Source organism: Onychomys torridus, chromosome 16 (assembly GCF_903995425.1).
Source record: "Onychomys torridus chromosome 16, mOncTor1.1, whole genome shotgun sequence".
NCBI lineage: Eukaryota > Metazoa > Chordata > Mammalia > Rodentia > Cricetidae > Onychomys > Onychomys torridus.
In genome coordinates, this window is record NC_050458.1 from 43,321,604 (window position 1) to 43,347,819 (window position 26,216).

The 26,216-nt window shown below is 49.0% G+C and overlaps 1 protein-coding gene across 1 annotated transcript in view; it reads right to left on the bottom strand.

Moving 5' to 3' along the window:
* The window catches only part of Cacng2 (calcium voltage-gated channel auxiliary subunit gamma 2), a 121,540-nt gene extending 96,084 nt beyond the window's left edge, over nt 1-25,456 (bottom strand). The window contains exon 1 of the mRNA XM_036208059.1: nt 23,859-25,456. Coding sequence (XP_036063952.1) covers nt 23,859-24,069 — 211 coding nt within the window. The 5' untranslated portion in view covers nt 24,070-25,456. The remainder of the gene's footprint in view (nt 1-23,858) is intronic.
* Nucleotides 25,457-26,216: the final 760 nt, after the last annotated feature.

The following is a 26,216-nucleotide window of genomic DNA, read 5'->3' on the forward strand; positions in this document are numbered from 1 at the left end:
TCAAAGAGCAGGCTCCTATATACTCTCTCTCTTGAGAAGGTTGCCCATGGGCTATGTGCTGTCCTGATGTGAGGTGCGTGTATGCATGCGTGCGTGCGTGTGTGCGTGTGTGCTGTGCACATGTGTGTGAAGACCAAAGGACAATTTCAGTGTTATTCCTCAGGCACCACCCATTGCTTAAATTTTGAGGCAGGACCTCTCACTTGTCTAGAGCTTTCCAAGTATGCCGAGCTGGATGCCTAGTGAGTCTCAGAGATATGCCTCTCTCTGCCTCCCTAGTGCTGGGACTACAAGTGTGTGTCATCATGCTTGCTTCTAAGGCTCTGGGGACTGGACTCGGGTCCTCATGCTTTCGAGGCAAGCACTGACCTGACAGCTCTCCCTGTTCCTTGGTGTGAGTTTTCACAGACACATGGTCTTGCAATTCCTAGAACTTGACCACACATGCTTAATACTTCCTTAATACTTGCTGTCTATGGTCAACCTGAACTTAGTGCTGGCTAAAGAGACTACTCTGGTTGGGACTAAGGACCCCTGTTCAGGAGAGTAGTATCTGCCACCTGTTACATGCAATCTAGTACCAAGCCAGCTGTTCCTTCAAGTAGATATCGCCACCAAGGCTCTGATTCAGATGGCAATATCATTCATTTTGCAAATGAGTGACATTAGGCTCTGAGAGGCTAAGCCATTCCTCTGAAGGCCTAGCAGACTCCTATTTTAGCCCTGCACTGCTAGTACTATCCTGGGAAGCACTGGCCCCAGGGTGTGTCATTTATGTTGGGCATGGACTGCAAGGGGGCGTGGCCTGCATTGGCTGGCAGGATGGGCTTTGTAAGCTGTGGGTGGCTACTGAGACAGACATCATCTACCTTTTCTCCCTTACAGAAGAGGAAACAGAGGCTGAAAGAGTAAGAGCCTTGGCCAAGGTCACAAGGCTTAGAAGTGGAAGATACAGAAAAGCTTCTAGCCCAGATTCTCTGCCTTCATATCCGGTACTATTTCCGGTACCCCACTCACTGCCTGGGAACATCTGCTGGACAGATCTTAGTGAATGCCCTGGAAAAAAAAAATGGCAAGGGCCTCATTTCCCTGTGTGGCTGGCTGGAGCTGTCTCTGTGGCTGCTGCTATGAAGTGTATGTGTGTGCGTGCGTGTGCGTGTGCTTGTGTATGTGTGTAATCTTTTGTCAGCACCAAATCCTCCTGAAACCAAAAAGAGAGTCACACCAGTGCCATCCCCTTTCCTTCCTTTGGTGCTACATCTCAGCATATCAAACAGCCTGTGCTTCAGAGGAAAATCATAATGAATGACTCAAAATAACTCCACCGAAGAAACATAGGTTTGATTTGAATCACAGAGGGAGCGATTCTTTTTAGTCCCCCCCCCCCCGCCCCTTGCACTTCCTGGAGAAGGTTTGCAGAATCTGCAGGATTCTAAGTCAAGAACAGTCAGAGCCAAATGATTGATCTGAGCATCTCCATAACCATCATCCATCCCTGTAAATCAAGACCACCACCAAACACCGTCTAAAGCATGGGATGTATGGTGTTTCTGACATCCTGTTCTCTGAGGCCCGAAGGAAAGGGTATGGTTAGTGAGCATCTTGCTAGGGTCAGGTGGTCCACATAACCATGCAAGCCTATTACAAGTAGATTCATTCATCATCGTGATGCATGTCAATCAAGACAGTTCTTAAAAGCCAAGATGCAGATTTAATCAATATGCCCTGATCTGATTAGATTTCAGTAGAGCTCCATACATGGATCCCTAAGGAAACTGAGGGACATGAGGGTATGTTTCTGTAGAAACCTTACTTGACTCGCATGTTCTACAAGTGAAGCTGAAATCTCCAGAAAAACTTAGGCAGGCCCAGGCCTCCCCACACTACCAATTACTTGCAATGCAGGTCTGTGCGCTTGACAACGCCTCTGTGGAGTGCCACAGCCAAGTTGTGAATTGCACGTTCTCTTTCTGCTGGGAGAATAGTTCTATTCAGCCAAGCAGCCAATAGGAGTTGAGATGATTAATAAAAGGCCGTTTCTTTTAAGTGCCATTTTAAGTATTGTGGTCTGACTGCTCTGTGACTGCGCCGATTTGAACAAAGCCAGCTTGGAAGCCGCTAAAATGAATGTATTACTCGGCTTTATCGACACAATGTGTTCTGAGGCTGCAAGTCAGGCACCGGTGCCAACAGTTGGAGGGAGGAGAGCGGGTCATGAATGTGGTGATATGCTGGGGCCGAGGGGAGAGTGACTATACCCAGGCTTGACATCCTAGGCAAAACAAGGCCATGGAAAGTTCTGGAATTTTTACTTCCCTAAATCCAAATGTGGGTTGATTAGCTAAGTGCTGAAGACTGAACAGTACTCTGCTGTGGCCGAGCCTCGCCATACTGGGTTAAGAGTGAGCAAGGCTACTCTAACGGCCCACGAGGGGAGTCAGCACATCCATGGAGTTGGGCGGAAGTGACCAGAACCTCCTGGCTCCGTCCTTTACCCAGGCTGCTTCCTCATTCTGCTTCTCTTCCAATTGGAGGGAACTAGCCCACTTTCAATATCACCTTCTCCCTACCCTTTTTCCACACACATTTACATTTGACCCACTTCCCCCTTCTATCCAAAGACTCGGCCCAATTCTCAAGCCTTCTCCCCCACGGTTCTGACCCAATTCTCTCACCACTTCCACAAAGACATGACCCAATTTGCCTCCCTCCTCCCCCAGGCACATGCCATCACCCCCCACTCTCAGCGCTCACGCTACAGCCTCAACCTCACTTCCACCCCCAGGCTCCTCACTCCACCTGTTCCTTCCCGTTTCCCCAAGCAGACTGGAGCTGGACCAGTATTCTTCTCCCCGAGGCCACACCCCCTGCCCCCTCCAGCACAGGGAAGGCCCAGCTTCACTTCGGTACAGCCTCCACCCTCCCAGGTGTGTTCCCATAGATCTGACCCAACTCCCTCACTTCTCAAACCCTGCTCCCACCATGGGCCTCACCACACAGCCTCTTCCCAAGGACACGCCTGGCAGGTCACTGCTGAAATGTCAAGGCCACTCACAATGCCAGTGTTCCCAATTACAGTTCGCAGCCCAGCCCTGCGCAGGCAATTACCGCCACACCTGCTATGGCCAGAGGAAACCATGCAGCTGCCTATGCCTTCAACTAAGATTCTGTTATTAGGTTATTTTTAAAGAAATCATTTTGTTGGCTGTCTATCTGTCAGTGCTTGAATTTAAAAAAAAAAATACAAATGATTTGTGATTAGTTATGGCTCAGGTCCTTTGTATGAACTCCTGGAAAGGGGCCAATGCCCCACCCAGAGCACTTTCTCCTCACGTGCCCACATCAGTAGGACTTTTTAAGAAGTGACTGAAGACGGCTTTCTGTGGCCTTCCCATTAAATAAATATGTGTCAGTCATCACAAATGATTTTAATTTACCCACAGCTAGAAAGGCTACCAAGCACTGTCACTTTCAGGGACTGACACATGCAGATAAGCATGGAATGGGGGAGACCGTGGGAAGGAGGCCGCAGGGGCTTTGTGGTAGTCCCATCACCTCGCTCATGGATTCCTCGCCTGTGTAGGTGATGGAGACAAAGTGACCCTTCTCACCAGAGTCCAGGTGACACTCATGCTGCTGTTTGGAGAAACCCAGAGTTTTCCTCCTAAGTGATTGCAGATGAGGGGTTTTGGATATGGCAAAGAATTATTCTGAGTGTCCACTATTGTGATGACAGACGTCCCAGAGGTTGTAGAAGCCATCATCATCTTCTTCATCTTGGCCTTCATCCCAGTCATCATTACTATCACCATGCTCAGAGGTACCACCTTCATAACCATCATCACACTCAGGTACCACCTTCATCATCATCACACTCAGAGACACCACCTTCATCATCACCACACTCAGAGACACCACCTTCATCATCACCACACTCAGAGGTACCACCTTCATCATCATCCCACTCAGAGGTACCACCTTCATCATCATCACACTGGGAGGTACCACCTTCATCATCACCACACTCAGAGGTACCACCTTCATCATCATCACACTCAGGTACCACCTTCATCACACCTACCATATCTTCACTTTTCCTCTTCATCTACACCAGCTCCTTTATTTATGAATGAAGTCTTTGAAAATAGTAAGGATGAAAAATAGAAAGTGTATTCACTACTTATTTTGCCTTACTTTTTGAGACAAAATAACCTTGTATCCCAGGCTAGACTCAAACATAATACCTAGTCAAGGATGACCCTGAACTTCTGATCTCCTGCCTCCACTACTGAAGTGCTAGGATTACAGATTTGTACCACCATGCCCGGTTTCTAGGTAACACCGGGAATTGAACCCAGGGCTTCGTGCTTGTTAGGCGAGCACTCTACCCATTGAGCCACATCTCAGCTCCCTTGTTCTTACTTTTTATCTGTTTTCTCTACGGATATGCTAGCTGCTTGTGGTTTAGCAACTTCCCTTCCCTTCATTTTTTCTGGCCCTCCAGCTCCTCTCTTGCTTTCTTCTCATCCCTCTGTCTCCTTTGAGACTGTCTCAACCCTGTGGCCTCTTAGGACACACAGCACACTTCCAAAAGACCTGTAAGTCATGCAGATCCCACTTGCTAGAAACGACATGGAGATGGGCAGCAGAGGCAAGAAGTGTTTCTCTGTACTCACAATCAGATGTTTCCATCCAAGTCAATGGTCATTCTGAATGGATGCCAGGCCTTTCACAGACAGAGCTGCCCAGTGTCCACTCCTTCAGTGCTCAATATGTTAATGCTGGCCCTCAGCTTTCAGTGAGGAGTCAAGTCCAGTCTCTGGGCTTTCCCATCAGGACACACCTCAGCCTTACCCACTGCTTCATTTTGCTTATTTTTTTTTTTAAATTAAAATTTGACATTGATTGACTTCGGTGCTGGGAATCCATTTGTGGATCTGAGTTTAGTACCCAGCCCCTCTGATGACTCATTTGGGAAAAAAATAACTGTGCTGATATCCCCCAATTCGACCATATAGCATGGGTGAGAAGCCAGTGAAAAATGGTCTTTACGTTAGTGCCTGGAGTTGAGCCCATGGTAGGCACATGCTCACTGGATGCTTGCTTCTCCCAGCATGCCATCTAGAGGAGCACCTGAAGCCAGAGAACGGGCAGTACTTGGATGTCTGTGGAGGGCAGGTATTCCTGGGAGGTATCCTGCGCCCCCTTGTCCACTCACTGCTGCACAGGCAAGGGACTCTGGTTTACTCCCCGGGTCCACATTAAACATTCTTGGGGTGAAGTTCAGCACCCCAAGTCCAGAGCTTCCTTTATGTGTGATGGGGAAGGGATGCTAAGCGATCCAGTCAGAGCAAAGGTTGGGAAGGGGATGAAGGAAATGACATGCTCCTCCGACCCTCCTGCGCTGTTGACATCCAAGCAATCTTTGGGCTTGTGAGGAATGCTATTTGGTCATCCCTATCTTCTTACAGGGTCCATCTCTGCTTCAACAGAAGGATTCTTCAGCTGCCCACTCATGGGGCCCACCCTCTCTCTACTCTCTGCTCATCTTTACCTCCCTCAGCCATCAAGGGCGGTTGATAATTGCATTCGGGAACTGTGGCACAGGCAGGGAAGGAGGTAGAATTCCCGTGTGATTGGATGTCCTTTTAAAAACTTCAAGAGTGCTCTGAGACAATTTACTTGTCTCCACAGATGGGGGAAGTTCCTACAGCTTGGCTCACACCTGGGGAAGAAATGGGGCCCAGACTCTATACTGGAGCCAAGGAAGTGGACAGAGGATACTTCAAACCCAGACCCACCTCTACTTGTGAGCTCTGCACAAGGTTATACTTAGTCTCTTGGCTACTCAGTTCCCCTATTTGCAAAGTGGGATTTTAAAGGCAGGTCCACATGGTTGTAGTGATGATAAAATAATATAAAAATTTTAATATATATTTACTTTTTTTCTTTTTGAAGCTATCTTTTCTCTTTGTGTTTCTCCTTCTTCCCATGTTCCTTGATTTTTAGAAAGGCTGGTGTCTCAGAGGTGGGATGCTGGAGCCCGGTGACCTTGGGAAGATGGACAGGAAAAGAACCCCACAGAAGTTGGATTGCATGCACAATGATGGCAACATGATTATGTGGGCTCATTATTAAACCGAAAAATAAATGATATCAAAATAACAATGATTGTGTGGGAAGCCAGTGGGCATTTATTTCTAACCTCTGGTTTGCTTGTGCTGACTTCCCTAGTTTATAACTGATGCTCAATCACACAGCTATTAATAAGAAGACACCCAACTTGACAATACTGATGACGGTGATACATCTTCCCAGCATGGGAAGCTCTAGCCTAGCTTTTAATGGAAGGAAAGCTATGCAAGTGTTTTTCCTCATTTTTAAAAAATTCTTTCTTTCTTTCCCCCTTTCAGACCATCTGTCCACCTATTAAAATCTCATCAGCTTCATTGAGAGAGTACTTACTTCCCCCAGACTGTCATCCCAAAGGGGGCTCCTGGAGCCAGGGAGCTCGGGGCACTTGGGTCCCTCTGAAGGGCAGGCATTTGCTCTGGGCTCTTGTTGGGAGGTATCCCATTTCCCTTCTTGGCTTTTGAATGCTAAATCGACAAGGGACTCTGTGATTTATTTCCCAGCCCCACATTAATGCCCAGTAATTAGTTTATGGCCTTCCTAATGTGTGGACACATTCTGTGGTGGAAGAAATCACGATGCTTCTTGTCAGCGGGTTAGGGTCTAACAAGACAGTGCTTGATCTGTGGGAGCAGCCCTCTTGGGGTGAGGTTCAACACTCCAAGTTCAGTATGTTCTTTGTGAATGATGCAGGAGGGGATGCTCATGAATCTAAGTGGTCCAGCCCGGATGAAGCGCAGGAAGGGGATCAAAGCAATGGCCCCTCTTCTCTTAGGCACAACACCTCTGTTGCTATCACGCTAGAAATGTCAACTTGAGGATCTAGAATTTCCTTAAAGATGGGTCTCTGGGAATGTGTGTGTGGATTCTCTTATGTCAATGGATGTGGGAAGACTCATCTTAATTTTGGGCCAGGCCATCCTCTGGGTTGTGTAGAATGGAGCAAGCAAGAAGGGTACTATCATGCATACATTCGTTCCTCTCTGTTTCTTGATGGTGTGTGTGATATATCAGCTGCTCCAAGCTCCTGCTTTGACCTCCCTGTCACTATATGAACCAGGATAAACCTTTTCTCTCTTGCGTTGGTTTCATCCAGGTACTTTTTAATCACAGCATGAGGGAAAGAATGCAAAATGCCATCTTTAGGCCCTCAGGGCACTTTATTCCAAAATTATGCATTACAAGGAGGCTATCACCTCTGTGATACAGCTGCCCCTTTTCCCTCCCTGACCAGGAACACCTGGACACTTCTTCCGGAAGTCAGGATGGTCAGTTGTACACCCACATGTTCAACTAACCACAGGTCACCTATGTTATAAAAGCTTTCATCTACAGTGAGCTCATTCAGACGTTTTCTTTGTTCTTATTCCTAAAATGACATCTTGGAAAGGCTTTTTACCCACTGTTTGAGCTGTACTTGGTAACACCAGTCATCTAGAGATGGTTTAAGTACACCAGGAGATACATGCTGGATACTTGTCTCTTCTCCTCCTCCTCCCCTTCCCTACATTTTTTTAAAGAATTTGAGCCTCTTTGGGGTTTTGTACCAGTGAGAGCCTTGGGGAGGTCCTGGAACCATTCCTGCATGGATACAGAAGCATGACTATACTACATACTAGGCAGTTGGTCTCTAGGTTTGATCAACTAAGGCAGGGAGAAAAATCTCTTCACCACAGAGATGAATGGTTTAATCCCTCTCTCTCTGTTGGAGGCTTGGGGAACAGCCTCTCCTGACTGTCCATAGAAAACATGGTAAGTCCTCAGCACAATCAGGGAGGCCACCCCATCTCTCTCCATATTGTCGCTTATACCATGGTCTTGATAGGAGACAGTATCAGTCCCAATCCCAAGAACCGACTCCTCCCAACACCCTAGATAGGCTAACCCTGCTGGGCTGCGTGGCTGTAGGTAGACACACCTTTGGAAGTGATGGCTTTGTGGAACGTCACATGAGCCTGGAGTTCACCAGGGGGAACAGGAGAGATACAAGACCATGTGACAGCCAAGGGACACAGGGGGGAAAGTGGCTGAGCCTCCTGAAAGTGGGGTCCAACAGAATACATGCGCCAGAGGAACAATCGGAGCATGAAGGAATGGCCAAGCCCCTGCCATCTCACAGTTAGCATTCAGCTGCACGTCTGCAGCCACTGTTGTTACCCGTTCTGTGGCCCCGCAGAGTCCCTCTTCTGGCCTCAAGTCCCTTCAGAAGAAGGGGACATGTAGGGTACTCTGAAGACACACCTAGCACCCTTCCTTTCTTCTCGTTCCAGAAACCGTAGAACCTCCAGGCCACATGGCAGTCTGGAACAGAGGATGAGCTGCCTAACATTCCTCGTACCTTATGTAGAGTTGTGAAAAAGAACTTTCGGCATTTGAGACTAAAGCAAGGCTGTGTGGCGTCTTCTGGGAAGCAGTCTGAGGAGCCCTTTGCCCTTTGTCTTTTTTGTGCCATCTGCTTCCTTGATGTATGAAATGCGGAAGCAGTGGCTGGTGCTCTGGCAGCCACACTGGACTCTTGAGACTAAAAGTTGAGTGGTTATGGAGGTAGACTGGGGAGCTGGGGACAGTCTGCATTGCCAGCTGGTGTGTGGAGCCTCCAGACACCAGAGTACACTGTCGTTCTGCTTCCAGATCCACCTGCTTGGACAAGAAGAAACCTTTCCATCTTACATGCCCCTCTTGTTCATTTTCTTTTTCTGTTACAATTCAATGTAATCCTTTTGGGTTAAAAACTAAAATTTCTTCCAGGGAACTGGTCTAGGGTGATGATATTAGATTTTGGGGGGAGGGTTTTTTTTTTATTTTTTGTTTTAAAAAATTGCTCTGTGTAGTCCTGGCTGGCCTGGAATTAGCTCTGTAGATCAGGCTGGCCGGCCTCGAACTCAGAGATTCACTCTCCTCTGCCTCAGTGCTGAGATTCAAGGTATGCACCACTGCCCTTGCTGACATTAGGATTCTCTAAGTATTCACTTCCCGTGGGAGGCAGAAGGGCAACTTTCCAAAATGTCCACACTTCCTGTTCTGCAACACAGGCCTCTGTTTACACCGTCACACAGTGCAGTGGGATGGGACTACTGTGGAATTAAGGCCTCTAGTCACCTGGATTCCAGCTGAAGGGTATTCCTGGGCTGTTCCCACATAGTCACAAGGGTCTCTAAGAACAGAGGAGAAAGGCAAGCATCCTGAGAAAAACTTCCCCAGTTCTGGCTCCAGGGATGAAGGACAAGCCTCAGGGAAAGAATTATGGATGCTTCTAGAAATAGCAGACACCCAAGAGCCTCAAAAGGAACCTATTTCTGCTGGGTTTACTTGACCTAAGCCTGTGAAACTTCCTCAGACTTCCAACTTATGGAACTGTAAGTGAATAAATGCATGCTGTTTGAAGACCCCATGCTCAGGGTTGCTTGTCAGAGCTGCAAAGGAATCGAGCACACAGCCTGCTTCCTGCAGGTCCATCTGCATCACAGAGTACTGGGCAGCTCATGGAGGTCCTCAGGACAGGGCCTGACACCGAATCGCCAGCCAGCTCCCAGGGAAAGTCCTCCCACCTCATGTCCCTTTCACAGAGCCTGTTTGCTCAACTCTGCACCTTGATTCTGGGAGTGTGGTCCCACAGACAAGCAACACCCGCAAGCTGAAAACACAGCATCTACCTGGACCTGGGATGAACATCAACATCTCAGCAGGATCCCTGAGGACTGTGGGAATATCTAGACCTTTCTCTGCTCTCTCCTCGGCCACACCCTTCTGAGACCAGCGTGAGGGATTTCATTTCTTTCCTCTGCTTTGGACCTTTTCCCTGTTTTACTCAGCAAACTCTTCTTCATCCTGCAGAACCCAATGTAGGGAACATTTACTAGAAGATTCCCGACCTGAATCCCTAATAGAGTTCTGCTTTCCTCCCTGGCCTTCATGTGTGCTGGGTTCATGGTAAAGACCTTGGTCCGTTCCCATGGCTTCCTCTAGGCCCCAGCCTCCTTCAGAGACAAGCCTGCCACCACAGACATTTACCCAACTCCTAGAACACACTGTCTTAAAGACTACATGGGTGTCATCTTCTGTCACAGGGGCAATGGCACTGAGTAACGGAAGAGGACCCTGGCTAGGACGGGAGCAATGTGGGCTGTGAAATTACATGCAGAATACACTGGAGAACAAGAAGTAAAGTGGGCAGCCTGAGAGTTGGGGAGAGGAGGCCATCTCTTCTCCCCAGGCTTTGGCTGGACTCAGTCACCCATTGACACAACACAGAGCCTGATACAGTTGTCATTCCAGACAACTCAAAGTGGATTAAATCAGACTATTCTCCTAGATCAAATCAAATGTCTTAAAAAATTTTATTGATTCATTTTTTGACTCGTTTTTTTTTTGTACACATGTGTGTTGTGTGTACATATGTGGTATGCAGGCCTGTATTTGAGTGTGTTCACCTGTCCATGTGCATGTGGAGGACACAGGGCCACATCATCTGTCTTTCTCTCTGCTCTTTGTTTTTTGACACAGAGCTCTCACTGAACTTTGCTGGACTTGTCATTTTGTGCAGACTTACTGGCCAGCAAACACCCCAGGATCTGCCTGTTTCCACCTTCCTCCAGCCCTAGTGCTAGGATTATACACAGGCACTGCCACATCTGGCTTCTGCATTGGAGCTGGGGTTCTGAACTCGGGCCCTATGACTGCTGTGTTGCCGTACGGAGCCATCTTCCCAGCCCCAAATCCCTGTTTACAATCTTTTCTGAGCAATTGCTGAGTGATTTTTTTCTTCCTACCTAGAGAACTCTTAAAAGTTCCCTCTGGTATGGAAGATCTTTAAAGATACAAATTGGAAAGGGGGCACCTTCTGATCCACCAGAAACCCATCTCCTGCCTTCCTGCATAGGCAGCACACAACACCTCATCTCGCTGGCAACTGATATTTAGTTATGAATGAAGCTCATCTCAGAGTGCAAGGAAGTACTTCCTGACTTAGGGTCAAGGGAGAGTGCTACCCTTTAACAACCCTGCCACGGAGGTGTGGCATGGGCACAGATCTCTCTCCTTGGAGCTGCCAAGTCGCAAAAGATGCCCTGGAGTTGGGTGGCAGATTCAGTCATGTGCCTGGCTCCCACCAGCACCGTTCAGAGGAGCAGGCTGCTTGCGCATTTGTTTGCAGGTGTGGTTATGTGGCTGCCTTCCTCCTGCCTCTGCTACTGCTCCACCCTGCCTGCCTGGCGCAGCATTGATTGGGTTTTTAGCCATCAAAGGGTGGGTCTGCGCCTGCACTTATTTGGATTTGCAAACACAGATGCTCACAGAACCCAGACATCAAAGTATCCAGTCATGATGTCGGGGAGCTGTGGGGACTTGGGACAGGGCACAGCACATGCCTTACATCTGCTGCCTGGGTCCCACTGTTGTTACCAGGCAAAAATGAGGACCAGGGTCCCTAATATATTTCCCCCAAGGGAAGCCAACACCATGGATACTCATGGGACAGTTGTCAATTTGCGGAACCTTGAGGCCCCACACCATCTCTAACAGATGTATATTCCCAGCACAAGGGTGGTAATTGTCAGGCACACTGGTGGTTGTGGTGGTTGTGGAGTTATCAAGATTTGGTTCCTTGCCCAAAGCTACATGGCTGGTGAGTGAACAAGACTGGATTTGAACCCAGGCTGTTGGGAGCTAGAGATGCTGGGAACACCAGCCCTAACTGAAACAGAAGGCAAACTTTGAAGGTGATGGAGCAGGGAAAATCCAAGACAAAAATGCACGTCTCAGTCTTCAGTGCTGGGTTTGTTTGTATTTTGTTTTGTTTTGTTTTTTAGCCCTATTCCTTGGTTCTTGCATCCCTCTAGATGTAGACCCTTAGCAAGTATATACCTTGGGATGATGTCTCTGTCCAATATCATCCCTCCTACTCACCTCTCCCCGCCACCCCTCCTACATCCAGTCTTTCAGCAACTGTCTGAACCAGTGGTTCCCAACCTGTGGGTCCCAACCCCCAACCCTTTCACAGGAGTCATGTATCAGAATATCCTGTGTATCAGATATCCACATTATGATTCATAACAGTCACAAAATCAGTTATGAAGTAGCAGTGAAAATAATTTTATGGTTGTAGGGGAGGGGTCACCACAACATGAGGCTCTGTATTAAAGGGTCATATAGCACTAGGAAAGTTGAGAATCACTGGTCTAAACCCTGGTGGTTCCCTTTACATTTCTACTCACTCACACCGTGTTCTGGGACACAATGATGATTTAGAATGTTCTTTTGTGCCAGGCATGGTAGTGCACGCCTTTAATCCCAGCACTGGAGAGACAGAGGCAGGCGGATCTCTGTGAGTTCAAGGCCAGCCTGGTCTTCAGAGAGAGCCAATACTATGTAGAGAAACACTGTCTCAAAAAAAAGTTCTTTTGAAAATGGGTGAGAAGCCTGTGGTCTAGAGGTGGGAAAAGAATGGGGAATAGCTGTGTAGAGGATAACAGCAATGCCAGGCCTGGGTTGTGAGCTTGCTGCCACGGTTAATGCTGACTGCCAACTAGACAGGATCTAGAATCACAGGAGACAAGCCTCTGGTAACACCCATGAAGAAATGCCTAGATTAGGGTGAGGTTGAAAGACCCACTTCATACGTTAGTGGCATCATCTCGTGAGCTGGTGGGGGAGTTTGAATGTAGTTGGCCCCCATAAGCTCATAGGGAGTGGCACTATTAGGAGGCGTAGCTTTGTTGGAGTAGGTGTGGCCTTGTTGGAGGAAGTGTGTCACTGTGGGGGTGGGCTTTGAGGTCTCCCATGCTCAAGATACTGCCCAGTTCACTTCCTGTTGCCTGTGGATCAAAGGTATAAAACTTTCAGCTCCTTCTCCAGCACCATGTCTGTCTGCATGCCGCCATGTCCTGCCAAGATGAACTAAATCTCTGAAATCGTAAGCCACCCCATTAAATGGTTTCCTTAATTACATTTGTCATGGTGGTCATGGTGTCTCTTCACAGCAACAGGAACCCTAACTAAGACAATCAGGGGCCCTGACAGGATAAAAAGGAAAAAGTAAGCTGATAGCCAGCATTCACCTCTCCCTGCTTCCTGAATGCAGTGCAACCAGCTAGCTTCTGACTCCTTCTCCTTGCCTCAATGGACCATACCTTCCTACTGTGAGCCCAAATCAGTACTTCCTTCCTTAAATTGCGTTTGTCTGGGATTTTATTTTAGTTTTGATTTTTGATTCTGTGTACTCGTGTAAATGTGTACGGGAATGTGTGTGTGGGTCCAGGTGCCACTGGATGCCAGAAGAGTGTGTCAGAGTGTGTGGAGCCGGTGCCAGAGGTGGTTTGACATGAGTGCTTGGAACCAAATGAGGGTCCTCTGCAAGAGCAGCAAATGTTCTTAACCACTGACTCACCTCTTCAGCTCAGTGTCTCGGGTATTTTGCTGTAGCAAAGTGACTAATACACCTGACAGTGCCATCCTGAGAAGGCAGAGACATGAGGACCAGGAGCCAACCTCAGTCACACAAAGTTCGAGGCTAACTCTGGTTACCTGAGACTCCGCTTCAGAAAGCAAACAAAGCACACTGAAAGCAAAACTATGGAGGACAGGTATTGTGCAGGGGCATGCATGGGAAAGTAGAGTGGGATACAGAGCCCAGCGTGGCCATGGCAGGAGGGGACAAAGGAGCTGGGAAGTAGGCAGAAAATGAGGGTTAGAAATTATTATTCTGTCCCCAGCCACAAGAAGAATGGCCTTGTATTGAGCAGCATGTTCTGCTTAGAGAATCATGGGAAAATCAGATGAGTGCTTCTCTGGCTTCCCCACACTGCCCTGGGTAAGGAACATTAAAATAAGCTAAGCCCTGGATTGATGAAGATGTCTCTCATCATGCATGGGAGTACAGGCATCAGCACCTGGAGCATCTCAAAGAAAGGCTTGGGGAGGAGGTCCAGGGAAAATTGTGAACCCGGTGAAGTGTTGCAGTCAGAAAGGACAAGGGGTCGAATCCCAGCTCTGGCACAGTGTTCTTATCCTTCCTGAGCTTCTCAGGATGGTGGTGATGGGGATCATGGCTCATTTCTTCAGCTCTGTGACACTTAGATGAGAGCTAACATCTGGGAAACATCAGCAACAGTTCTTAGTAGAAAAGAGGCCCTCAAGGAATGTTAATAGTTGTGGGTGGGGAGGCTCTGTGGGCAAAAAAAAAAAAAAAAAAAAAAAGCAAGCTTACAATGCCAAGCATCAGGATTTGAGTTCGATTCTTAGAACCCACATTAAAGGCCTGACTGTGTCCTATGCATTTGTTAATCCCTGGGAAGTGCTGAACACAGAGATGATCACTGGACTCTTTGGCCAGCTAGCTAAACCCAATTCACAAGCTTCAGGCCAGTGAGGAACCGTCATAAAGAAAAAAAAAAAGGTAGATGGCACCCAAAGAACAGCTTACCCACCCCCACCCAATGATTGTTATTCTGTAATGGTGGCAGCTGTACATGCGAGAATATGCATGTACACACAACGCTACTATCATCACCATCACTCTGCTCGATGTTATTGGGGTGCAGCAGAGGGTGAGGTTTGTTCTTTATCTGATAAAGATGAGATCAAACTTGGGAAGGGACGCAGCAGCAAGTAAGTGACTAAGCAGAGAAAGAGAACAGGAGGAACTGGGCTAAAGAGAGGGCTGAGGTGACTGCAGCCCATCCTTGGAGAGCTTTTCTGGGGTCCAGACAAGGGCAGGGAGAAGCTGGCACTGGGTATTGAAGGTGTAGGGGGCTACAAAGTAGAACCTTGGCTCTCGGAGGAATGAGGTCACAGGAGTCTGCTCCTGGAAACTTGTTTCCCAGCCTGAGCATTCTTGTTAGCAGCTGGAAGCCTACCCAAGGACAAGGAAGTTCAGGGGGAACAAGTGTGGGTCAGGGACAGGTTGGCGGCTCCTTGGAGGCAAATGCAGGCAGCTAAGCCGGTACTTCTTTGCTAGACGGCAGCTACTCTGGATGTCCACCCCAGGCCAAGGTGCCCAGTACCCTGAGGCTGTGACTTATCACCTCCTCTGAGCTATCTGGCAAAGTGGCAGCCAGGAGGCACCCCAAGGGGGCTCCAACATGAGGGTGCAAGGGAGACATCTGCTCCCGTCCATGTCCTTTTTTGAGAATGGGGTTCCCTTCAAGCCCGAAAGGAAAGATTGGCTGAGAGGTTGATTTGAAAACCTAGCAGGAAAAGGCGGGCAGGCTGCTGCAACTCTTCTGTGCTCCTAGAACTCCCCATACTTATATATTCTTTGGTGTGTTACCATGTTGGTCCCTGGTGGGTCTTCTTTTTTAGGATGAACTCTATGAGGAATGAGTGGAGCCTTTTATGCCCTAAGCATGAGCTCTAGGTTAGGCAATGGGCCAGGCTCTGGGGAGAGGCGTGGAAGGCAGTCCCTGTCTGCATTTACCATCTGTGGTGGCTTGAATGTGAAATGTCCCTCACAGGCTCAAGTATTTGAACACTGCGTCCCCAGTTGGTGGTGCTGTTTGGGGGTGGTTATGGGATCTTTTGGAGCTGTAGCCTTGCTGGAGGAAGTATATCACTGGGGGGTCATCTTTGAGGATTTTTAGCCTCACCTTACTTCCTGTTCACTCTCTCTGCTTCCTGAGTGTGGATACAATGTGACCAGGCAGCTTTCTGATCCCGCTGTCAAGCTATGTCTATCCTCCTGGAACCGAAATTAACTCCCTTCTTCCTTAACTTGCTTTTGGTCACAGTGTTTTATGACAGCAACAGAACAGGATCAGAACCAAGCTTATTTTCTAGGAAGGTGGGAAGGTACCCCCCCCCCATTGTGTGCTGGCTTTATCTCTTCCCTTCACCCCTTTACTGTGTTACTATGACTACCTAAGTGCCAGTCACGCAATTACGGCAGCCACCCTCTCTACAGGCCTCGCACCTCCCAGTGAACCTCTAGTTGGTGTTGATTCCTCATACCACCCATTAGGCCCTCAAGTTCCAAGGACCAGAGCAGGTGAGAGGCCAGTGGGATCCTCCTGGCTCACACCCTATCCTAATATGAACTGCTCTGTGACCCACCTCTGCCCCCATGGACTCACATCTCTGTCCCTTCCAGCTCTGTCCCACCCTGCCCTCCAGTCACACCAGATCACCAGCGTCCCCTCTCAGGAACACGTGTTTTTGTGCATACCATCCCTCCTGTCAGGAATACCCGTCTTTTCTCTAGCTGCTCACTCTATTTTCAAGACTCTGTCTTCCCCAGGAACTTCCTACCCCATTTCCATGCTCCCAGAATCCTCAAGTGTTTATACTTCAATCATCGTTTGGTGCATCTTCCCTACCAGACTGAACTCTTCTGGGCAGGGATCCGTACTATCAGCTCTATCCCAAGGCTCAGCAGAACCTGGCTGGGGTGGCATGCAGCACAGTTGCTGAGAGCATCCTATACCCTTTCTTGCCAGGAAAGTCACTGGCCAGACCATATTCCTTGGGCTTATGTTGCTTTGAGTCAGAGTCTGGACACGAGCTAATGGCTGCAGAGACCCCTTGGGGTGACAGCATACTGCCTACCATTCTCTTGACTAGTAAGGCAGCTGTCTTCCTCTGATACTAAGACACATTTCAAGTGCCAATGTCATAGAAATTAGAATGCCCCCCCCCTCTGTGTGTATGTGTGTGTATACTTGTATGTATGGGTGTGTTCATGTGTGTACACATGTATGTGGACGTTAGGGGTCAAGTTTAGGTGTTGTTCTTCAGATGCCATCCAACTAGTTTTGGTGGGCAGGGTCTCTCATTGGCCTGGAGCTTGTTGAGTGGCTATACTAGCTGGCCAGTGAACTCCCAGGATCCAACCATCTCTATATCCCTTGTGCAGGGATTCCAAGCACTCACCGCTGTGCCTGTGTGTGTGTGTGTGTGTGTGTGTGTGTGTGTGTGTGTGTGTGTGTGTGATTGTGGTGTGTGAATGCCACGGTGCAGGTCTGGAAGCCAGAGGATATCCTCAGTGTCAGTCTTTGCCTTCCACCTTGTTTGAGGCAGAATCTCTCACTGTTTGACGTTGTGTAGGTCAGTCTAGCTGTCCTGGGATCTTCTGGGGATTCTCCTGTCTCTACCTCACTGTATAATCATTGGGATTACAGACATCTGCTACTGCATCCAGCTTTACTTTGGTTCTGGGGATTTGAACTCTGATCTTCATGCTTACATGACAAGCACTTTACCAACGAGCCATCTCTCTATCACTCACCCTGTTTTTCAGTGTGGGACCGAAAAACTTGCTTCCATGGCAAGCATCTTACTGAGCCAGATTTCCAGCTTCCAGAATCTATTTTATAAACACCACAGACCCTCAATTGATCATACAGAGTTCCACATCTCCTAAACTCAGCCCGAGTGCCACCCCTTAGTGGCACTAATCCAGGCTTAACCTGTACATACACAGGCTAGTGTTTTTAAATTAGGCTCTAAGGACCTTGATTTCAGTGACCTTGAATGATACTGCTTTCCAGGGGGTCCCCAGATCCCTGGGCCTTGCATTTGGGATTTCATAAAGGGTCATCAAAGGTTGAACCAATGCAGGGATCGCTCCATGTGTGGCTGTGAATTAGCCTGGACATGTAAAATGCAAACTTCATGTGACTATGGAGTTTGGCCAAAAGACTTACTTAAGATTAAAAAGAGCCATCGGCATTTTAAATTTTAAAAGCATTATTTTTGTTTAGAGATGGGGTCTTACCCTGTGGTTGAGCTCATCCTTGAATTCGCTATGTAGCCTAGGCTTGTCTCAAACTTGTAACAATGCTCCTGTCTCAGCCCCATGAGTGCGGAGCTCCCTGGGGTGAGCCACCACACCATGCCCTGATAGTCTGATAAAACTGGTTCAGACCTCTCCCTGACACAGCAGCTCTTGCCCCGATGTCCCCTGACAGCCTCTGTAGATGTTGAGGGAAGCAGAGCTCAGGGCCAGGGTCTTTCTACAGGATTCCCATGCTCTGCTCCCTCCTCAGGTCCTTGTTTCTTCCCAAGTCCCACTTTGATCAAGGCATCCCTCTGTCTCTCTTTCTCCCACACTTTCACTCACTCTGCTGTCGTATGCTCATTATTTATTTTAGAGTGCCCAAAAGGATGTTTCCCCTTTACCACACACTCAGAAACCCACCCCTGGGTGATAGAAAGGGGATGCTATGTCTGTACTCCCTTTCCTTACAGCTGCTGGTGATTATTTATTTATTCACTGACAAGGATAGGTTGACGTTCTGCACTGTCACTGCCACTGTGGGGATAGTGAGTAGAAAAGATAAACACCCCTGCCCTCATGGCGCTGATGGTCAGCTGTCAGGAAAGAGATACGGTTATAACAAAATTGTTCAGTGGCCTGGACAGCAGTAAGTACATAAACACAAACAAGCCAATGAAATGAGTATGGGAGGGGGTTAGGAGGAAATAGGTTTGTTGGTTGACATTTCAAACAAGATGGTTGAGGACAAGGGGGACAGCTGTCGTCCCAGATGGGGTGTTCTTCCCTTCCTTACTCTACGAAGTTATTCAAGCCCTAACCCCCAACCACCCTTGCAATGGGGTTATGATACTTCCTGCTTTTACGAGAAAGGAAACTGAGGCTTATGGCCCCAAATGCCACAGCTCAATGCGTTGAAAGGAATCCGCAAAGTGAACCCGGTTCCATAGGGTTACAAACCTTTCTCCTTCTAACATCGAGCTTCCTCGGATAACTCCCATGACATACAGGGGCTGTACAGTTGGATATTTCCTGAAACTTTCCATAAGTCCATGGAATGGTCATGCCATGAACACCTCCTAAATGAAAGGTGCCAAAGAAATAGCGTCCCAGTTTGTCAGGCCTGGAACCCTCTGTTGGGAATTGGTCACTACAATCCCTTAGCCTCAGTCTAGTCAAGAAAGAGGAGGTGGATTACACTTATGTCTTCCCAGAAGGGGCAGGATGGCACATTGGCAGAGAGTCAAGTGGTCAGAACTCAGCCCTCCTGACATGCTGGCTTAACAAGGCTACATCTAATGCAGATAAAATTGGGCCTGTTACAGGCAGTGACCATGAACAGTAGCCAAGATGCCATGCCCAGAGTTTTCTGCGGGCCTCCCGAGTGTATGGAGCACAGGAGTGAGGGGATCTCCATGTGTCACAGGGGCCTGAGTGCAAGTTCTGGCTCAGCCACTTTCTGCCATGTGACCCTGGTACGTGGTCCTCTCCTCATACTCACCTGGGAAACAAAGAGAGTCAGGGAGCATGGGGGCGGGGAGCTGTGAAGTATTGTGTGTAAAGTCAGGCTTGGCTAGCAGATGCTAAAACACTGGGCCTGCTCTCTGACAATCTACTATCAGAACCCAGGTCCTGGGCAGGGGGTGTTCCAGGGCCATTAGATGAGCTACATGGGAGTTTTCCTAAAGGACAGAAGGCTCTGGAGTTGCTGGTGTACTGTAATGCCCATGGTCTACCCAGAGGTCTTTGCTCTGGAAATTGCTAAGAGATACTTGGGTTGTGATAACAGAAATGGAAGAAAACCCATGGCTCCCTTTCCCTTCCCTGTAGAGATTGAGCGGGCTATCTCCCCCTTCCCTTGAATAATTGCCCTCACATTGGCCAGTTAGGAACTGCACAGCCCAGGGACAGAGTCCTTTGGCTTCTTTTATTTTATAATAGACTTATGACTCATTATTATTTTTTTAAAAAAGAATTCCAGGAAGAAAAAACAAATCATTCTAGTCTCTCTTGCTCTCTCTCCACTCTAATAATGCTTGTATTCATTTAAATCATATTAAGAATCTCTGAGTCAAGATTTTGATCAATATTTCTGGTGCACCTACTGTGGGCAAAGTTTCTAGACACTAGGTCCCAGAGAAAGTCAGGTTATCTGGGAAATATGATATTGTTAGGGAGTGTACACACAACGAGAAAGCAGGAGCTTTCCAGAAAAGCAGGTGGCTTTCCTTAGACCAAAAGCTCTGTTCTTTCCATCTGTAGAAACAAGAGTGCATGCTGAGAGACCTGGAACATTCTGCCACCTTGAAGGCCAGGCGAGGACCATGCAGTTCTGAACTTAGAAAAGACAGCTAGAGACAGTAGAGGAGCTCATCATTCAAGAGAGTGAAGGGGCAGAATAACCAGCAGAGGTGCTGTGCTCAAGCAGGTGGGGGGAACTATTGACCCTCCAGAAAGTTCAGCAGAGGGAAGGCACCAGTTTGGATAGAGGGCAATATTTTTGTTGTTCTTTGTAGTGAGGTAAGTGGGTAAGAAAAGAAGGATCAAAGTGGGGGTGGTTTCTGCATCAGCTCCTGGCTCCTCCTCTGCAGGGATGGAAGTCCTCTGGGGTGGGGAGATCAGAGTGGGGGCAACAGAGAGGCAGGAGCTGGAGCCTTTGGAGATGATGCTTCCTCTGGAGTTACAGTGGAGGCTGATACTCTAAGAGGTAAGCCGCTGTGGTCCAGAGATGCTGTACTGGGAGCAAGCCATTCTTGTGACCTCTTGGAGATTTGACTAAGTGTTTTATTTTTTCTGAAAGAGTCAGTTCAGCTCCCCATGCCAGTACACTCCTAAGACAGCTTTCTGAACACTTTCAAGTTTCCACCCAGCACTCTGTATATGCCAGTATCATGCACAGCCTGCCCTCTCTCCCACCACAGGCTTGAATCCCAGGAAGGACACCCACCTGCCAGAGAGTTCAAATTCACGTGGAGAGAGTTTTCAGTTATCTGCCGAGGGGAAAATAAGGCCCGAGGTGTTTCCTTGATCTCCTTCCTTTCCCAGAGCAGGGCCCTAACAGGTGGCCATGTCCCTTCTCATCCCTCTGCAGACTCATTAATTTCAAAAGCAGCCACAGAGAAAGGAACTATTTCCCAATTCTTCAGTTCATGAAGAGCTAAGAGAAAATAACAATCTCAGGAGACTACACACAAAATTCCTAATGAAAAGTAGAGAGCAAGAGACAGGAGGCGGCCAGGCCCGCTTTTCAGCTGCGGTTATCGGCAGCTTCTCGGGGAAGCATTAGAAGCCTGTTCACTAGGTCTCCGGTGTGGGCACAGAGCACAGTTCAAGACAGAGTGAGGGCATCTTTCTAGAGCATCTACTTTCTCACCCCAGGCCCTGATTTGAAGAAGCAGAAGTGCCGATGACCCAATCCTCATTGAAGCTGACTGTTCTGAACGCTCAGAGACGCAAACTTGCCAATACCATACCAGCTGTGCGTGCCAACTCACGGGAACCCATGAACCTCACTCAGCTTGTGGAAATACATGCAGTTTGAAAATCAGCACCTTAAAATTTCTCCAGACATTTCCTGAGTGGCCAATGTCTAGCTTTCTGAGGTGGTCCCAGGCTGCTAAGTCCCAGGCCCGTGAAGAAGTCCCAGGACAAAAACTCCAGAAATGGAAAGCCAGGCCAGACAGGGCCCTGAAACTCACTAGCTCTTCCAATGTGTGCCTTGACTCCACGTGGAAAAGGGACAGTTAACCCAGCCCTCCCATCCCTGCCTGGAGGCAAGTGCCTGGACTGGGCACCCGGGGAGGTTGCTGGGGACAGTGCCAAACCCACAGCTCCTGTGCACATCACACAACTCTAGGGAGTGTTGCAATTCTAACCCTCTATAGTCAATGGAGGGGGGAGAGAGTGCAGCCTGGAGAGAAAGCGAAAGGGGGTGCGTAGCTGCGGACACCGAACAGATGGGCTTCTAATGAAAATACTTAAGCCTTTTGATATCAGCACAAGTGACCCAAAGCCGCCGCAAGTCTGCATGTCTACTTCGAATTATGAGATGTTTAAAAGATCACGGTATTAAGGAACCGTCAATAAACCCCTGATTAAAAAAAGTATATTTATACCAAGTCACCAATGTCTGATTACATTTGCCCTAAAAGAAAGACACAGATTTTTCTCTAATTTTTCTTGGCTGCAGATCTCTTATCCCTCTAACCAAAACCCAAGGAATGCAAAGAGCTGTAAGGGATCATGTCCCCAAAGCAACCCTCATTCACTTCGCTTTCTTCCTCTTTCAGCATCAAAGCTTGCCATAAATGTTTAATTACATGGAAGCTGCCTTTCTACTGCAAATGACTGGCGCTATGAAAGGCTTTTCATTTTTTAAGAGAGGCGGAATGCGTGTGTGTAAAAACGGTCCCTATTAATTTCCTGATATTGACTCTCTGGCTGGGGACGAGCATGGAGTGTTCGGCAGAGAGCATCTCTGCAGAATGTTAAAGGCAGGGCTTGGACTGAGAAAGGGTACCAAATGCAGTATGCGTCAAACAGACCATCGCTCAATGAAGTCACTTAGCTATTCAAAACATGTTCAGCCATCACTCAACCGTTTGCACCAAGAACACTGGGAGGGGGCATGTGATGTGAGTGAGCTCTTTCCCAGACTAGTGTTTGGCTCAGTATGGGTTAGATCCCCAGGATGGGGCCGTTAGTTTTACCTTCTCCCCCATCTGCTGGCCCCAACTCCCTGCAGCACCATCCCACGTTGAGCTTAACAAACAACCCCGCAGTGCTCGGTTCCCGGTGCTGCCTCCAAGGGCCTCCAGTCTTGGTTCACATCAGTGGAACACACACACACACACACAAGCCTCTTTCCACACAGGGGCATATGTGTCTCTCTGCCTTTCTTCCTATAGGTGGCTTGTTCACACAGATAGATATAGCTATGCAAATGCACTCCTTCATATTAAAGTCTGTGACTAAATTCAGCTTGTATGACCTGCAGAGTTTCCCTCCCTCCTTTCGTGTTTATTAATGTGTCCCAGAAGCACATGCCTACCTCATGCCCTAGTCTCCCGGCCTTGACACCATGAGGGCCCCTTGGCCCATGGCACACGCAGCACACATGCCCCAATGACTCTGCAAGAGCAAGGCCAACAGCTGGCACCCCCACCCCATGCTTTCCCAATCCCCCTCAACCTCTCTGTGCCCTCACCTCCTGCCTGTACAGTGCTGACTCGACTTGCTTCTGGATGACAGACATGTCACTCTGTGTGGAAGCAAATCGGCGCTCAGCCTAACCAGCAAGTGACCGCTGTTTATCGGAACTTGGGCTTGTTTCCTGTGAGAGACGCATGCATTTATAGACTTCGTAAATGTGAAAACACACACACACACACACACACACACACACACAGCCACCTTGAATGATATGTGGGGCTCACAGACATTACAAAATGCTCTTAAACTCGGCTTGAGCTCCTGAAATAATTAGAACCTACCAAATAAGGGTTCTTAGAAACAACAGATTTTTTTTTATAAAAAAAGATTTGCAGTTGGTGACGGGTCTGTAACTTTTGAGGAGTGAGGGGAAGAGGAAGAACCTTTTCTGAATCCTTCATTGCAAAAAAGCCGAGCAGCACGCAGGGAAGGAATTATTTTCCCTCCTCATAGTTGGCAAAGCTAGACCCAAAGGCAAACCTTAATGACTCCAAAGCAGCCAGAACACATCTGACTCTACAGACAATCTCTTGTTTTCGCCGTAGCATAGACCATTCCAATGAGGAGGTTTGGGAGGACGGGGTGGAAGCCAAAGAGTAGAGTGTGGGTTTTGCTTATTGATTTTCTTTCCTCTGAAACTAACCCAGCCAACCTTGATCTGCAGCGGCGGCAGCGGCGGCGGCGGCGGCGGCGGCGGCGAAGTGGGAAAATGGTGGAATGTGGAGGGGACTTATTTGGAGTCGGGTGGGGAGGGGGAGTGTGGAGGGGAGGGGCGGCGTGGGAAGGGGGGAGGAGGTAGGAAATCAAATACCTTCGAGGCAGCAGGTTCTCCATAATCCGGAATGGGTCATAACTTCCTCGTTCTTTTTGCTCGTCTCGTTCTCGCTGACACTTTTGGTCTTGCAAACCCCTCTGGAGTACAGCCAGTAGTCGGTTCCCACAGCGATGGTCATCAAGCTGAAGGCGGCGAAAGCACCAACGGTGGTTAAAAGCATTTGAACACCTCGATCAAACAGCCCCATAATTCTTCATTATATAAACACCCAACCGACTTCGGGTTCTCAGGAGCGTGTGTGTGAGGGTGCGAACGGTAATTCCACTACTAATATAATGGATCTATATGTGTGAATAGAGAATATGGAGAGATATAAAAAAAGGGAGATAAGAAAGCTCACGGAAAAGTGTGTAAATTATAAAGATCACACGGGAAGAGAGGCTTGCCTTTTGAGATCAAAAAACTGTTCCAGTTGCAGAGATTTTTTTCTTTAAAAAAAGGGGGGAAAATAAATAAAAAGACACCCCCCACCCCCCCCAAGTGAGATGCCTTAATCTCTTTTCCTAAAATTCTGGTCTCCAGTTTCCATATGTGATCGCTAATTTGGAGATGGCTTCCACAGCGCGCCAGGGAACAGCCGAATTCTCAACACCATCTCTCATGGTCCGGACCTGGACAGTTAGAGACTGGGAGAGCCGGGAAGCAACCTTCCGGTCTTCGTTCGCGGCTCTGCGGCCTGCGCCATGAAAATCCCTGGCTTCGCCAGTTCTCTTCCTTGGGGAGGGAGGGGGTTCTCGGGGTGCCTCCGTTTCAGAGGAGACTACCCAGTCTTCTGCAAGCCCTCGAGCTCAGCTGCACCGGTGCGGGGGTCTCGCCTCCCATGGTTGTGCCCCGGCGGCAGCGGCGGCGGCGGCGGCGGCGGCGGTAGCAGGGCTGGCGGGCGCGGCGGCGGCAGGACGAGCAGCCGCGGTTATTGTTGTTGGCGGCGGGGGTAGTGTCGGCGAAGTGGGGGAGGGAGGGGGTTTCTCCCGGAGAATCGAGGCGGGGTTCCCTCCCCCGATCCGCAAAGCTCCTTGGAAGCCAGCGAGTGAGCGAGCGATGGGGCGCGCGAGCCGGCGTCTTGCAGCAGGCAGGCCCGCCCGCCTCCCCCGCTCGCGGCCGCGCAGCCCCGGGCCAGGCGCTCCCAGCTACAGCATCGCGGTGCTGCTGAAACGGACCAGCTCTCCCCGGCCGGTCGCTCCCACCTACTGCATCGCCGTGGTGCTGAACTGGACAGCTCCCCGCGACCGGGTGCTCTCACCTACAGCATCGCCGCGGGGCTGGACTGGACAGCTCTCGGAGGAGCGCCCACCTACTGCGTCGCCGTGGTGCTGAACTGGACAGCTCCCCACTCTGTGTACTCCCTGAGCGCCGTAGCCCGCCAAGAGTCCGGCCTGGGCCACGGGGGGCCTCTGTCCTCCAGGGACAGGCCAGGCCAGGGCCGAGCACGGGGCTGCCTGGCCTCCCCCGACTCCTGTTCCACAGTTCCGGAATGAGTGCTGGCCGGGGCCTCCTGGAGCTGGGAGGAAGGCGTAGCTGGCGATCTCTCTCTCTCTCTCTCTCTCTCTCTCTCTCTCTTCTCTCCCTCTCTCTCCCTTTCTCTCCTCTTCCCTCCCCCCTCGGTGTTTCTTCCAGATCAGCCTCTTTCTCATTCCATCTCTACGTGCCCAGAGCTTCAAATACAGTCCTCCCAGTCAGACTGCCACAAAACTTCAATCAACTGCTTTTCTGCCTGGAAGAGAAGGACATAGAACCTGGATGGGTAATTACAAACATAATCTATATGTGCGTTCCCCCACCCCCTGTCGTGGGTTCCGAGATGCCTTTGGGGGAGAGGGGTTGTTTTATTTTATTGGCTGGATAGATGCCTCTCTTTCCTCAATCCCTCCTTAAATTTTGTGTCTTTCTGGCTAACAGGGGTGTGCATAGCTCCATGCGCGACTCTCTAGTTTTCTGTGAAATTCTACATCTCACTTCCACAAGTAGACATTTTGGAAAGATTATTCATGTGGAAGCATGAGGGAAGAGTGGTTGGTGACTGGGGCTAGGGCCATGTCATCTACTCATCTCATGGATAAAAATGTTTTCAGGAGACGCGGGTGAGGGTGGATCTTTCCAAGTTCCCCCTTGTCATGCATAAATGAAGAGATTTTTTTGTTTTTACAAAGCGTCTCTGCTGTGAACATGGAGATACAGGAGCCTCCTCTTGCTCAGCAGAACTGTGAGCCTGGGTGGATTCCTGTGTCACCTCCTCAGACTGTGTATGCAACTTTTCCTTAACGTGAACCTGGAAACTGAAGCACCTCGGCCATGCTCACAGCTATGAGTGACATGTTTCCTCTGACCAGTTTTGTG